The 13381-nt window shown below is 40.6% G+C and overlaps 1 protein-coding gene across 11 annotated transcripts in view; it reads right to left on the bottom strand.

Moving 5' to 3' along the window:
- The window catches only part of GALNT18 (polypeptide N-acetylgalactosaminyltransferase 18), a 235843-nt gene that overhangs the window by 49481 nt on the left and 172981 nt on the right, over positions 1–13381 (bottom strand). For all 11 annotated transcript variants that reach the window (XM_069016617.1, XM_069016614.1, XM_069016616.1 and 8 more), the window contains 2 exons: positions 5870–6055; positions 933–1070 (listed from right to left, as the gene is read on the bottom strand). In XM_069016617.1, the coding sequence (XP_068872718.1) occupies positions 933–1070; positions 5870–6055 (324 nt within the window). The remainder of the gene's footprint in view (positions 1–932; positions 1071–5869; positions 6056–13381) is intronic.

Genomic DNA, 13381 nt, shown 5'->3' with positions numbered 1-13381 from the left:
GAATGTCATGCAAAAAGAAAAATTTCACAAGAATCAATTTTTGTGAAAATGACAGTGGAAGAGAATGTGAAAAGGCCATCCTAGGTCTATTACCTTACTATGGGCCTGTGCTCATTTACTCTGCTCATCTTCCATGCCATGCACACCTGCCCTCTCTGTTTGGGGTCCTGCCAGTTTCTGAGGGGCAAGAACTGCTTCTGCCTTAATTAGCACAGTGCAACTCAAGCGTGATTTCAACACAGACAGGGGCACTACTGTTACACAAATAATAATGATTCCAAAATGCATGGATTTAGCTGCAGTTTCTGTTGGATGCAATATAATTCTTGAACCTCTCTAGTGGTGCTTTACACATGGCTTAGCTATGTGAGATTTGGCTAGCTTGGCATGTGAGTCTTTGACACCTTGTAGCAGACGTCTACTGTGATATCTGTTCAAGAGTGAAGCAGGATTGCCCTTAAATGGCTAGAACTTTAATAAGGGAAAACATCAGCCTTTTAACAGTTGGATTTGATGATATTAAAAGTCTTTCCATCCTAAATGACTCCATGATTCTAAATTAAGCTCTGGCTACAATCTTAAGAAGGTTGCAGTTGAAATACTGAGCTTATTCGGGAATTCACCTGCTGCTGCAAACCTGTCAGTTCCAGTGTGTCTGCAAAATCACCCCTTGAGTATTTTTGTGTGAAATGCAAGCCATGAAGCAAACAAAAACCAAAAAATCAGGGAGGAAGGTAAGATTCAGAATACCTCAGCACAAATGACAGCAGAGCAGCTGTCTCTGTCAACTACCCAGTCCAATAAATTATTTAACTAGTGACTTCAAGTTGATCTGATTCTTTTGAGCCTGGCATTGTCTTCATGAATTTCTTCCACTATTACACCTTTCTCCCCCATGTTTTTAGAATGGAAAATGTAAACAAGATCCTTACCACCCCGTAGGCGACGGTATCCGAATACATTCTCATTTCAGGATACACACTGACAAGATACCACCTAAAGGTCTTGCACTGGAGCTTTTTCCTTAAGGCCTTCCTCTCTGAAATATCACCAATATCAATTCCAGAGTCCTGCACATGAAGCAAAGGGCAGAAGAAGCAGAAGAGACATCAGTGATACACTTCTGTGTAAACTAAACACCCAGAATCTCCTTCATTGCAGAATCACAGAATCAACTGAGTTGGAAGGGGCCCATCAGGATCATCAAGCCCAACCCCTGGCCCTGAACAGCACCATCCCCAAGAGTCAAACATGGTTTTGACCTATGACAGTGACCAGGTTTTGGTTGTGAAGTGAGTCTGTTACCCATACACCCCCCAGAAGCGTCTCAGCTAAATATGATACAGGTCACCGTGGCAGGGTCCCTTTCACAGTCTGCTTTGGTGAATGGGACCACTCCTGTTGGCTTCAGTGGGGTTTAGATCCAGTGTCCACTGTTGTTCTCTAATTTCCTGGCACTTTCCAAATCCAAAAGGAATTGGCAGGAAGTAGCAAATTGCCCTAGAAACATGGGCATTGCTGGTGTCCCACTGTGGCCTAATCATTAGTGTCTGACACTTTCTGGCCATTTCTGAAGTCTGGGTTAGTGCTTCACTGCAAAGAGCAGAAGCTCTGCTCACCTTTCTAAAATAGCACTTATTAAAGTTCTTTTGTAATGTAAAAAGAGAAGTTGTTATTTTTGTTAAAAGCAATTGCAGAAAATTCTCTCCTGTAATTTTTATCCTCCTTTACATTTCTGGCTAACCTAGTTTCTACTTTTCATAAGAGCAGATCACAAAGCATGACTTTCATAAAGGCCCTGCATATAAAAATCAATAATTTATCACATTAAAATCACGCAGCAGAAATTTTTAGAGGGGGATCTAAGTGCAAATCCATGGTTGCTCTATGACAGGAAGTAAAAGGAGACATTTTGCTCCACACTGTGCTATACCACTTCTGCCTCAGAGCAAAACACAGGATAAATACATTTTCATAGGGAAATCTTATAATCTATCTCCTTAAACAACAGCCTTTACTGGGCCATAAACACATCAAAGATTTTTGTCAACCACAAGACAGGATTTAAAAATAACATTGAAAGCACTGAATTTTCTTAGTTACACAACAAAAAGGTATCTGTGTAAGTATCTAGATTTCTGAGCTGCTGAAGCAGCCACTGCATCCCAAAGCACTGAATTAATGCTAATCTGGAACAAGTATATTTTATTATGGAAGCATTTTCTAACTGAAGTAAAATTGACTTCAACATTAGCAAAGTACTCTAAAAAGTAGGTAACTGAGATCTAGCATACACAGATCAGACATAACTCAACAATCTTAAAAATGGTGATTCCCCATCTCAAGCCCTACATAATTCATAAAACTTCATGTGGAACTATGCCTTAAGTGGCAATTTTTTCCTGAATTTTGCAGCAAGGGACTAAATAGACTGTAGGGTGCTGAAAGGCAATCAATGGATCTCGTGAACAAATCCTGCTCAGGCACCACTCTGGCTGCACTTGCCAGTGTATCTGCCACTTGTGTGAAGGAAAAGGAGGGTGCCATCACACAGACATTCGACTTCTAACATTAACAAGGCTTCCTGGGATCAAGTGCTAAATTGGTCCACTGCCTCCCAAATCCTATCTCATGCAACCCTGCAGGCACCAATGCTTGTTTCCTCACAGTTTACTGTATAAGAAAGAGCATCAAGGGCCTCAGTAATCACATCCTTTCATGCAGCTGGAGAAGAAAAATAGCTCACACGTAGCACACGGGCTTTATCACCACCAATAAGTGCGTGTGTTCTCTAAAGCCGAGAATATGATGGGGGAAAAAACCCAAAACTCAACAAACAAACAAACAAACAAAACCAGAAGCACAGGCAGAACACATGGAAAGCACAGTTATTGATTCTGGGACTTGAAGAATCTTTTCTTTGAGTTTCAAGTACTTTTCTGTATCTATGAATCTAAGTGTCAATGATGCAGAAATCACCACGGCAGCAGAGGTCTCCATTTGAAGCCCTCAGCACTTCAGAGAGAAGCCCACAGACATCCCGAGAGGGCAGTCACAGCACGCTGCCAAATGAGTCTGACTTCTTTTTATTGTTAGCTCCCAAAGACCAAAACCTTTGGAAACATCTGACTTCTCAAGAGATCTGGGAATCCTTCCACGGAAAAAATCAGGTCCAGTGTTTAACATTTTGGAATAACATATTTCATGGAAAGCCTTGACTATTATAACTGAATACATTTCTATTACTTGCACAGTCCATTACCAGTATTCATTAGCTTCCAGATAGAGAATTACTCCTGTAGTTTTCCAGTTGCAATTTATCTTTGCAATCTTCATGAATTTGATTTCAAATTGCATTCAGATCTCAAATTTGCACAAGGTTAAGCACCACCACCACCACATCCGGATGAATACGATGCAAATCAGTGTACAGTACTGTACATCCTGGTTAGCAAGAGTAATTTCTTCTTCTTCTAAGTATCGTGTTAATGTTATGTTTGCAAGTCAAAAAACTAAAACCTGGATCAATCAATGAAAATCAACCAATCTTCAAGAAAATAACAATATGAAATAGCAACTGAAATCTAAATCTATCAGGCTAATCACAAATAAAATCCATTTGGAATTGCTTTGCCATAAAATAAGTAACCCTATCCAGTGTAGAAAGGTCTTTATTCTTGTATGGACTGCCGTGCAACTTCTCAAAACAGGGACACTTAGAGGGCAGCATGGATTTGCTGAACATGGGACTTCCAAAAAAGGTTACAGAGGATTTTTTTTTTTTCATAGTCATGGCAGATTATGTGGCTAACGTTGCAACCTAAAAATAGCACAATGACTTCCCCACTTTGCCAAAATTATCTACTTTTAATCACGAGAGATGCAAGAAGCTATTGAGAGCAGCTGAACCAACATCAGCATTCATATATTAAGCTGGTTTTTTGTTTCCAACCTTTTCTTCTTATTAGACTAAAGGAGAAGTACAGCACTTTATTTCTCAAAACAGAAATTGCAGCAAAACCAGTTTCTCTGAACAGTTGTCAAATCAGAGAGATTTTACGAAAGAGAAAGTAAATTGCCCTTTAATTTAAGTCTAGACTGTTTGCTTTTGCTGATGAGAGCTGTACTCTGAGTTAAACTCCAAATTCAACTGGAGCTATGCTTTCCAGCTTCTAGGTGGAAACAATCTATTCACACAGATTCTGAATAAGTACAGTCCCCTTGCTCTAAGACCTTTAGTTCATAGCTGTTCATAGATTAAATACCATTGACTACAGAAAGGAAGAACAGCCAAAATCAAACTGAACTCTGAGGTTGGCCATCTGACACTATCTCTTAAATACAATGGACCAAGCAATGCTCATCCATGGAAAAGAAATCAGGACAAGCAGTCCAGTGGGGAGTTGCAGTGAGATTCTGCAATATGTCATGACACCCACAAGCCACCCTCACTCTGATGTGAAATACTTATCAGGCACCCCACACTTGCCTCATTGGCTGTCAACACCCCCTGGCAGATCTCTCCTCACAAATCCTGTGGAATTATAGCGCTCTGTGATGGTAAAGAGGAGATTCAAATTCAAAACAAGATGTGCAATGTAGATTTGATGGGGATTTTTTTCCCACATTTCTGCAGCTACTAGTTTAAAATATTGTCTCGGTTTGAAAGACAGGTGTCTGCTAAGGAAGGCAGAAGCCCCCCTTGAAGTGATATAAGCCCTTTCCCCCTGAGTTATTATGATTTTGAAATCAAGGGTCTTTAGGCAAAGATGTGGGAAATAGGAATAACAGTTCTTTACTATATATATATTTATAGATAGATAGATAGATATATAACCAGTCGAGCAAAACAACAACAACTATGACAATAACAGCAAACAGAAACCCAGTCCCAGCCTTCTCGGCTGTCAGGCTACTCCCCCTCAGGTGCAGTTCCGCTCGCAGCCGACAGGGATCGCTGGCGGCTCCCGGTGAGCAGGGCAGGTGCGATGGTTCCCCTGCGGCTGCAGGGGGCGCTCCGGAGCGAGCTCGAGGAGCACGCGGCCCCGGTGCCCTGGGATCCCGGGGAAGGATGGAACAAAGGCTTCACAAACCCTGGTCAGCCAGTCCTGGACTCCCGGAACAGCAGGCTGGAAATGGCAAGGCCGGAGCGGCAGGCACAAACACAAATCCCGGGTGGCAGACGAGATGTATCCAAAAGGGGAACCCCCCGGGGGTCCAGGCAGGCAGGGTGAGCACGGCTACAGCGTAGCGAAGGCTCGAAACAGCAGCGGGGCAGGGCGGCCACAGCCCCAGCCTCCAGCAGGGCAGGGAAAGCAGCCTTGGGATCCCGGTGTTGTTTCCAGCAGAAAGGAAAGACGCCGAAAAAACGGGAACCAGCAGCTCTTCTCTCTGCAGCTTCTCTCTCCAGACGCTGAGAGCGAACTCCCAACACGCCCAGGTGAAACAAAGAGTAGCCAGGCCCACCCCACCCCCAAAAACGGGGTGCTTTTGTCTTTCTTAAGTATGGTCATTTGTCCCCTAGCAACATGCATATGGGAGAAAATTCCTCTAACAGAAAAAAACTAGGACAAAACTAAAACCCCAACAAATATCCATGAAGAGTCATCAGTGAAGACGATGAACTTGACAAGAAATTAATTTTTAAGGAACCTAAAGACAAAGGAGTTACTCTAGAATAAGACAAAGCTACATATATATGTTTACATACAATTGTGTAGGTATAGGCATGTCTTATGCCTATATGTGAGACATAAACACATACACATATGCACATAAAATCTTACCAGAAAAATCAAAATTCAGGGCAGGAACCAAACCCAAAAGAATCTAAAGCCAAAGCCTGCAAACACTGGTCTCTGACACTCACCTCCTGGGGTATGTTCCAGGCCATATAGACGTGGCTCTTAAACTCATCCATCCACACTTCTGCCACCCTCAGTGCGTTTCTCCGGACGTGAGCAGTCAGATCCTCTGTGTATGGTTTATGCGCTCTTTCGATGTGGGCAATCCTGGAGCAAGGCAGAACCTCAACGCTTCCTCCACACTGCCACACCTAGCAAGGAAAAATAAAAGGACATTCTGCTAGTGACAGCTCCCTACACCACTGCTGGCCTCCAGCAAATACACTGGAATTGTTTTATTTCTATGCTTGCCATTGTTACAAAGGAGAATAACCACTCAAGACTTGTTGGACTACACAGAGGTTGTGCGAGGAGAGCATTATTACCTTGCTCTACCATGAATTATTATTGCTACTTAACCTTACTACAGAGTTCCTACATTACCAGTAGTCTCACATCACAAACTTCCTGGACCAACTCAGCTTTTCCCAAGATTATCAGTAAAATTATTTATAGCCATTCAAAACAGTAACGCCTGGTTCAAGTTTTAATGGTTTGCAGGGCTTTTCTCTGAGGTTCTGCACAGTCCATACCAGTCCCTACATGCACTACCCAGAATCTCAGACTAGGCAGCTTGTCATAACAGGGAAACAAAGCCAACCAGCTTTTTAAGACCACTGAAGTTTCAGGTTCTAGGAAGGTGAGGAATATAAATGCATCTTATGCTTTGCTTTCAACATAGTTGAGAAGGGACCAGGTCTATTCCTTTTGAGAAGGAAAGGCAAAGACTGAGACCGCCTAGTGAAAATGTTGTATGAACAATTTCATCAGAAACTACTCTTATAATAAATTTTTAATGTAGGTTACTCTACCTGCTCAAACAGATTTCAGTTTTGCCCACTACCACAACTGAGCTAAAGTACACAATATTAATCATAATTATTGCTTTCATTTCTGATTTTCCCCTTCTGCTTTCAACAAAAGAGAAAACCACTTTGGCAGACTTAAGAGTCAGTGAAGTACATGAGTTATTTTACATAGCAGCTCTTTTTCTTTGTATCTTGCATTATGTAAGCTTCCTAACAAGATCAAGGCAGCCCATTCATAATGGTTGAGTGGATGCTGCTCAGGTGAAAGCCCAGATGTACTCAAACAGTTTGATACTGCTGAACAAGTACCTGGGTGTCCCAGAGGCAGGTGTACTCACTGAGAAGTGACAGAGTTTGCCTTATGATACTGCCAGCTGAGATTCCTGAGGCTTGGTATCTCATACTAAGACAGCAAAAAATGAGAGCAAGGGTGCTCCTTCCTTCTACACTCATCATATTCTGGTCTCCCTCCTGGTGGCCAGGAATGTGGGCTGGCAGAACATCCTGTTCTGGAGCTGATCTCAGACCCCTCAGTTCTGTCCACCCTATAGGCATATGCTCTACTAAGGAGGCACTTTGTTCAGTCATTCATTTTATATATTTAGACATCTGGCTTGAATACAGCATTTAGGCATTTGGCAGCTCCTGAGACCAGAAAATGTGGCATGAATTCAGAATGTTTACAAAGCTTTTTCTGAACTGGTGCCTAATTGCATTCAGCATATGCTGGGAGAAGAGATAGAGCCCTGGTTTCCAGAGCTCTGTGGAAAGGGAGCTAACCCATGAACCTGGCTGTATAGTCAAAAAGGGAGCAAAAAAGACTTCAGCACGTCTCTGTGTCCAGAACTTGGAAGACTATAAGAGTAAATAAACATAACCATTATCAAAATCAGGGCAAAAACTGAGATGATCATAAATATTTAAAAATAAATATGCAATTGATCTGGCACAAGAATAAATAATCTGGAAACAACATTTGTGTCCTGTCTTTCTAAATATCATATTAAGTGGGCAATCCAGTTTAACAATCTAACTAAAATAATAGTTTGTCCAACATTTAATTATAAATGGTCCAGCTACATCTCCTAATAAAGATTAAACGTGAAGTATCACCAGGCTGTGCTCACACAATGCCTGCTTTCAGTCCAAGTCATTTCTCAGTACAGCATGGACATCCAGCTATAAATTGTTTCAGAGTTACTCAGTGCACACTGCCTAAATTAGTATAATGGAAGACAAGGAAGATGTAGAGATGCTCATAACTTAGCCCAGGACAAGGGCTAAGGACAATTCACACACCACATGCACTGTGTACTCTGCCCAGCCTCTGCTCATTCTAACCAGGGATGGCCTCGTGCCAAGGCCAAGTGAACACCAAATCTTTTGTGGGATTTTCAGAGCTAGGTCTGAATGCCATCTTGACAACAAGTTGAGCCAAAAAATTCACAGTCTATAATAAGCTGAATTTCCAAGCAAATTTCTAGGAACTGAAATTCAGAAGAGCAGAGTCATCTATAATTTTAGCACTGATTCAGTTATCAGTAAACTCTGATTTGACTTTATAATGAAGTGAGATGTTTTCAAAAAACATCCTGAGACAACCAAGTCTTCAACAGAGTTTGCAAATAACAGTTACCCACTACCTGAATAAACCTCAATTAATCAAGTCCAAGCGGCCACTCCTTTCTCCCAGACATTGTCAGTCTTTGTTCTATTTTCAAAGACTAATTAGTTACTATCAATTAATTAGCTATCAATACAGAACTGGTGAGTTGCATCAAACAGTTTCAAAACCATATTCTGTTATTTCCAAACAAAAATCTCCTAAAATCCACAAAAATTAGCTACAGCACTCAACAAGGAGCATAGATGCAGGCTATGAAACCTTGCAGAGTGGAAGCAGAGGTGATGCTTTAAAAAGGCAGAAAGCACAATCCTGACATGCTCAGCTGGTCACACCTGGGACAAGACACAGTCCCTCTCTCTCCCACAAATGTTCTTTGCAGATTGCAGTACAGTGAGAAAACTCTTTTATCCAAACATTTCATTGCACTTAGGGAGAGGTAAGTTGTAAAAAAAAAAAAAAAAAATTAAAATGTAGGTAGCAGGAATTAAAGTGGGACTTTCAAATGACATGAAGCTCTCCTGGAATCTCACTGAAGTCTGGATTCCCAGCTCCCCAAAACACGCAAAATCTCCAGCCAAGGAATGGAGGGTTTTGCTATTCATACACTGAATATTGAACACTACACTGAACTGCATGTATGAATACTAAACAATAAACATAAACAACTGCTACAAAAAGCATCAGGGCTTTTGTTTAATTCTTCCCTGATTATATTTTAAATATAGGAATTTCTTGCAGTTTCTTTCCCTTCTAGACCAATTGTCCTCTTGAATTTGACCACTTCTACCTCCCCCCATGTCTTTCACTCATGTACATTAATCCCTGGTGCTCCAGCCATTGTGTTGGAGCCATTGTGGATAGCTGGGTAGTTTTTTAAGAGAAAGACCTTGAGATGGTATAAATCTCCCATCAGAAGTGCACAGGAAAGACTAATTAATTACTCTGAATCAATACCTTTCAGTCAGATACAATTTTTAGGTTTTTTTTTTAAATAATATTTTAATACTAAGAAATATGTTTTCTTAAGGACTCTATTCATAGGGAAGTTGAGAAGCCTTTTAGAGTGGTCTGTTCTTCATCTAATAAGACTCCTGTAGACAAGAAGGAATAGCAATTGAGGGGTTAGTTCCTTGCAGCTTCACACATTTCCCCTGTGAATTTTGCAGCTATTTTTTGCTGTCATTAGCAATCTCTATTCAGGCTTTAACCACACTGAATAACACCTTTCTAGTTTTCCAGCACTGCTATTTTATGTGATGGCTATAAATACATACAAAAGTTAAAAATCAGTGAAGCTTTTCCAAATTATCACCCATGACTTTAGCAAGAAATCTAAAGATAAAAGAGCTTCAAAGACTTTTTTCAACCACATGGAATGGTTTGAAGTAAAATGTTATATCTCTGAGCATACTGTGGCTGCAATCAGTAATACTTAATGACTAACCTGCTTTTACAAATTGCAAGGAAGACTTTTGATTAATTTCCTAAACTCTGGTTAAAAGGAAATTCAGCAACTTTTCTTGTTACACATGAAGATATTTTACCTATGGTAGGCAAGAGGTGGAAATTGCCAGCAATAATCTCAATTTCCTGCCAAATCTCTAAATATATATATGCAGTTGTAAAAAATAACATATGCTTTCATTGCTGTGACATGATAAAGAACAATTCAAATTTCATGCTGCAAAAGCATCAATTGCAAAACCGTACCAACAGCTCTCAGACTTTGCCTTGGAAAGTTTTGAAGTGTGAGGGTCTGTGTATCTTTGGGAGCTCTTTCCATGATTGCTGGAGTCTCAGCAAGGTAAAAAGTTTGCTTTGCTTTGGGAGAATTTCTTGAGGTTCTGGTCCTGCTGGTTTCCTTTGCAAGCACAGTCTTTCAGGAAAAGAACACAGCAACTGGAGTTTCCCTTCCAAAGAGCTCTGAGCCCACTTCAGTGCATTTTCAATGCTCCCTTCCAAGAGGGCCTGAGAAAGGGCTCTTTATTCTTGAATTTCCTGAGGAGGTTCATATATTTGGTATAGCCCCAAGAAGGGCTTAGAGTGATTCCTCTTCTTGAAAGGGTTCCTTGTTCCTTCATCACTAGCAAAAGGTAGTAAAATTCCATAAAAAAAATTCAAGGTCCAAAGGGACAGCAGCAGTGCCAAGGCGAACACTTACAAAGCTTAAAGACTAAGCCCAGCATACCCTATGATCTAAACTGAGCAAAGCAAAGGAGAGATGACAGAAACATCAAATGAATACAGAGAATCTATTGATGGGGGGGAAAAAAGGAAGGGAAACTCCCTTTTAAATCTTCAGTTGCTACGGCTTACGTGGACAATTTGTCCAAGCTCTGAGCACTTAGCTGTTAATTTACTGAAGGTTTATTTGCACACAGTTATAATTGTGGCCCTAAATCTGTGAGAATTTATGTTCACCAAGGTTAAAGTAGCACCACAAAGCAAACAGAAAACAAGCTCTCCACATTGGGAGAGCCGGGAGAGCAACGTAAAACCATGGAGAGGACACAGGTGGTGGCACCACAGCTCAGCTGCGACTCCACCTCTGCTGGGGGAGTACAGGACCTGAGTATGGGGCAGTCCAGGGGGATGGCACAAGTGAGGCAGCAACAGGAGCAGGAACACACCAAGTGATTCCTTAGAGCAATTTGGCAAGTCCTGATACCCCTGTCACCCCTCACTCACTCCCCAGGCATCAGTTACAGCAGTCACAGAGCCGTGTGTCACTCACACTTCCTTACAAATACCCAAACCAAGCTGGTTACAAGTTTTTTAAAGCAAATTCCATTCACATCTGGAAAATCTTTCACTACATTCCTTAGTAAACCCTTTCCAATTTCATTTAAATGTATTTGAATTCGCATACTTAATCAAAACAATCAGAACTCTGAAGCCGATCTCTCTCTCAAATATTTAATTTATATTTCATTATAAAATGATGTAACACTTCTTCATTAGAAGTTTCTTTTTATCTCTTTAATCATTGAGTATTCTTTTTATGTTATAGAACCTTAATCTAATAAATAAACTCTACAAGTCATTGAGCAGTTTATTAGCATGTACTGCATCCATTAAATTTACACAGATCATGCAGTTTCTCCAAGAGCTGATGTGACCTTGTTTGATATCATCATTTCATTTGGACTGCAAACAAAAACCTTTTAATAATTAAGTGATTTCTCAAAAAGCTGAAGTAATTTCTAGCTTCTGTGAAGGCTGCAAATTACAAAATTAGAAGTACTCATTAAAGATGCCCTGAAGTTAAAAAACACAGCCAGTGTAAATTAATTTCTACTGCGGATACAAACTAATAGTTACCAATATCTTTGAAATATATTTTTGGGAACAATTTATTGTAAAAACTACCTGTGAATCATGTCAACCCTTGTCATTACCATTAATTGTTTACTGGTAACCAGTAATGAGCTTGATGTTTTCCAGACAAGTATGAATAAGCTATTTTTATTCAATACCATAATAATTTTGAATCTGCATTTTTATTTTGGTATCTTGACAGGTGACTGCAGAAAGGACAGGGAGAATTGTCAGACACAAAGATCACTGAAATCAATGTTCGTATTTCTAGTTGCTGTCAGTGGAGTTTCGATCACACCCTGGAAGTTTTTGGATTGTTGTGTACATTCGTTGGGTATCTGTCACTGCAGAGCTAGAAACTATACTCACTGGATGAAATATTTTATTCTTTTTTTAGTTCATACCTCCACTGCAGCCAGATAATCTTCACTAAATAATTCTGATCATCACACAAGCCTGTCATACTTCCAGGTAAACTTATCTACTTGTATGTAAAACCAGCTTTTTTTCTATTACCAAGGTGATATTTTAATGTGAAACTGTAAGTAATCTACAAAAACACACACACAATCTAAAAGGCTTTTTAAAAGGAAAATAAAAGACTTAAACATAACTAGAGCTGCTCTTAATTTTAAAATGTAAATTATCCCTTAAATCTAACTTTTGAAGTCATCATTAATTGCCTCACAGGCCTCATTTTACATTAATTGTGCCTTCATAAAACACTCTCAATGAAAACCTAATACATGAAAAGATTCTTCCCAAATTAAATTGTCATTACTTTCCTTCCTCTTTTAGATAATTGCTTCATTATGTACTTTTTAAATTGTTTTGTTCTGCAGGGATTAATTTTGCATGTATCTTCATGAGCTGTGAAACTTTTACAGTGTACTGTTAACCTACACAGGGTGTGCTGCTGGTTTACAACTACAGGAACTATTCTCCACCTGTGTCACTTGGAGGTAACACATGAAAAGGGTCACTGAAGGCTTGTGGCTCCATTCAGTTCTCTTCCAAACACACCTATCTCATTGCCAGGCACAGTTAATAACCCACACATCAATCACTGCTTTGCCAAGTTTATGTCATGAACAGGAAGTAAAAGAAATCACTTTTCATCTTAAAAAGCACAGAAGTAGGAGACTGAAGAACAGGATCACCACTGGTTGAGTACTCATGGAGCAATGTACTGTGCTGGCCATCTTTTATGGTTTTACCTTTCTCTCCCTTATCACAGCTATACTTACCTTGATCAGTCTTGTTAATCCTGCACTGTGCCTAAAGGCTTGATCACAGAACAGAATATGCTGAGTTGGGAGTGACCCACAAGGATCATCCAAGTCCAATTCCTGGCCCTGCACAGGACACCAGGAGAATCACAAAATGTGCATGAGAGCATTGTCCAAACACTTCCTGAGCTCTGTCAGGCTGGTGCTGTGACCACTGCCCTGGGGATCCTGTTCAAGTGCCCAATGAACCCCTGTGTGAAGAATCTTTTCCTGATATCCAACCCAAGCCTCTCATCACAACTTCAGGCCACTCCCTTGGGTCCTGTCACTGTCACCACAGAGAAGAGATCAGTGCCTGCCCCTCCTCTTCCCCTCACAAGGAAGTTGTAACTGCAATGAAGTCTCCCCTCAGTCTCCTCCAGGCAGAGCAGACCAAGTGACCTCAGTCCCCTCCTCACAAGGTTTCCACTCCAGACCCTTCATCATCTTTGCTGC

The sequence above is a fragment of the Aphelocoma coerulescens genome, chromosome 5 (genome assembly GCF_041296385.1).
Source record: "Aphelocoma coerulescens isolate FSJ_1873_10779 chromosome 5, UR_Acoe_1.0, whole genome shotgun sequence".
Taxonomy (NCBI): domain Eukaryota; kingdom Metazoa; phylum Chordata; class Aves; order Passeriformes; family Corvidae; genus Aphelocoma; species Aphelocoma coerulescens.
Note: the sequence above shows the minus strand (reverse complement) of the source record. Positions and strands in the feature narration are given on the sequence as shown.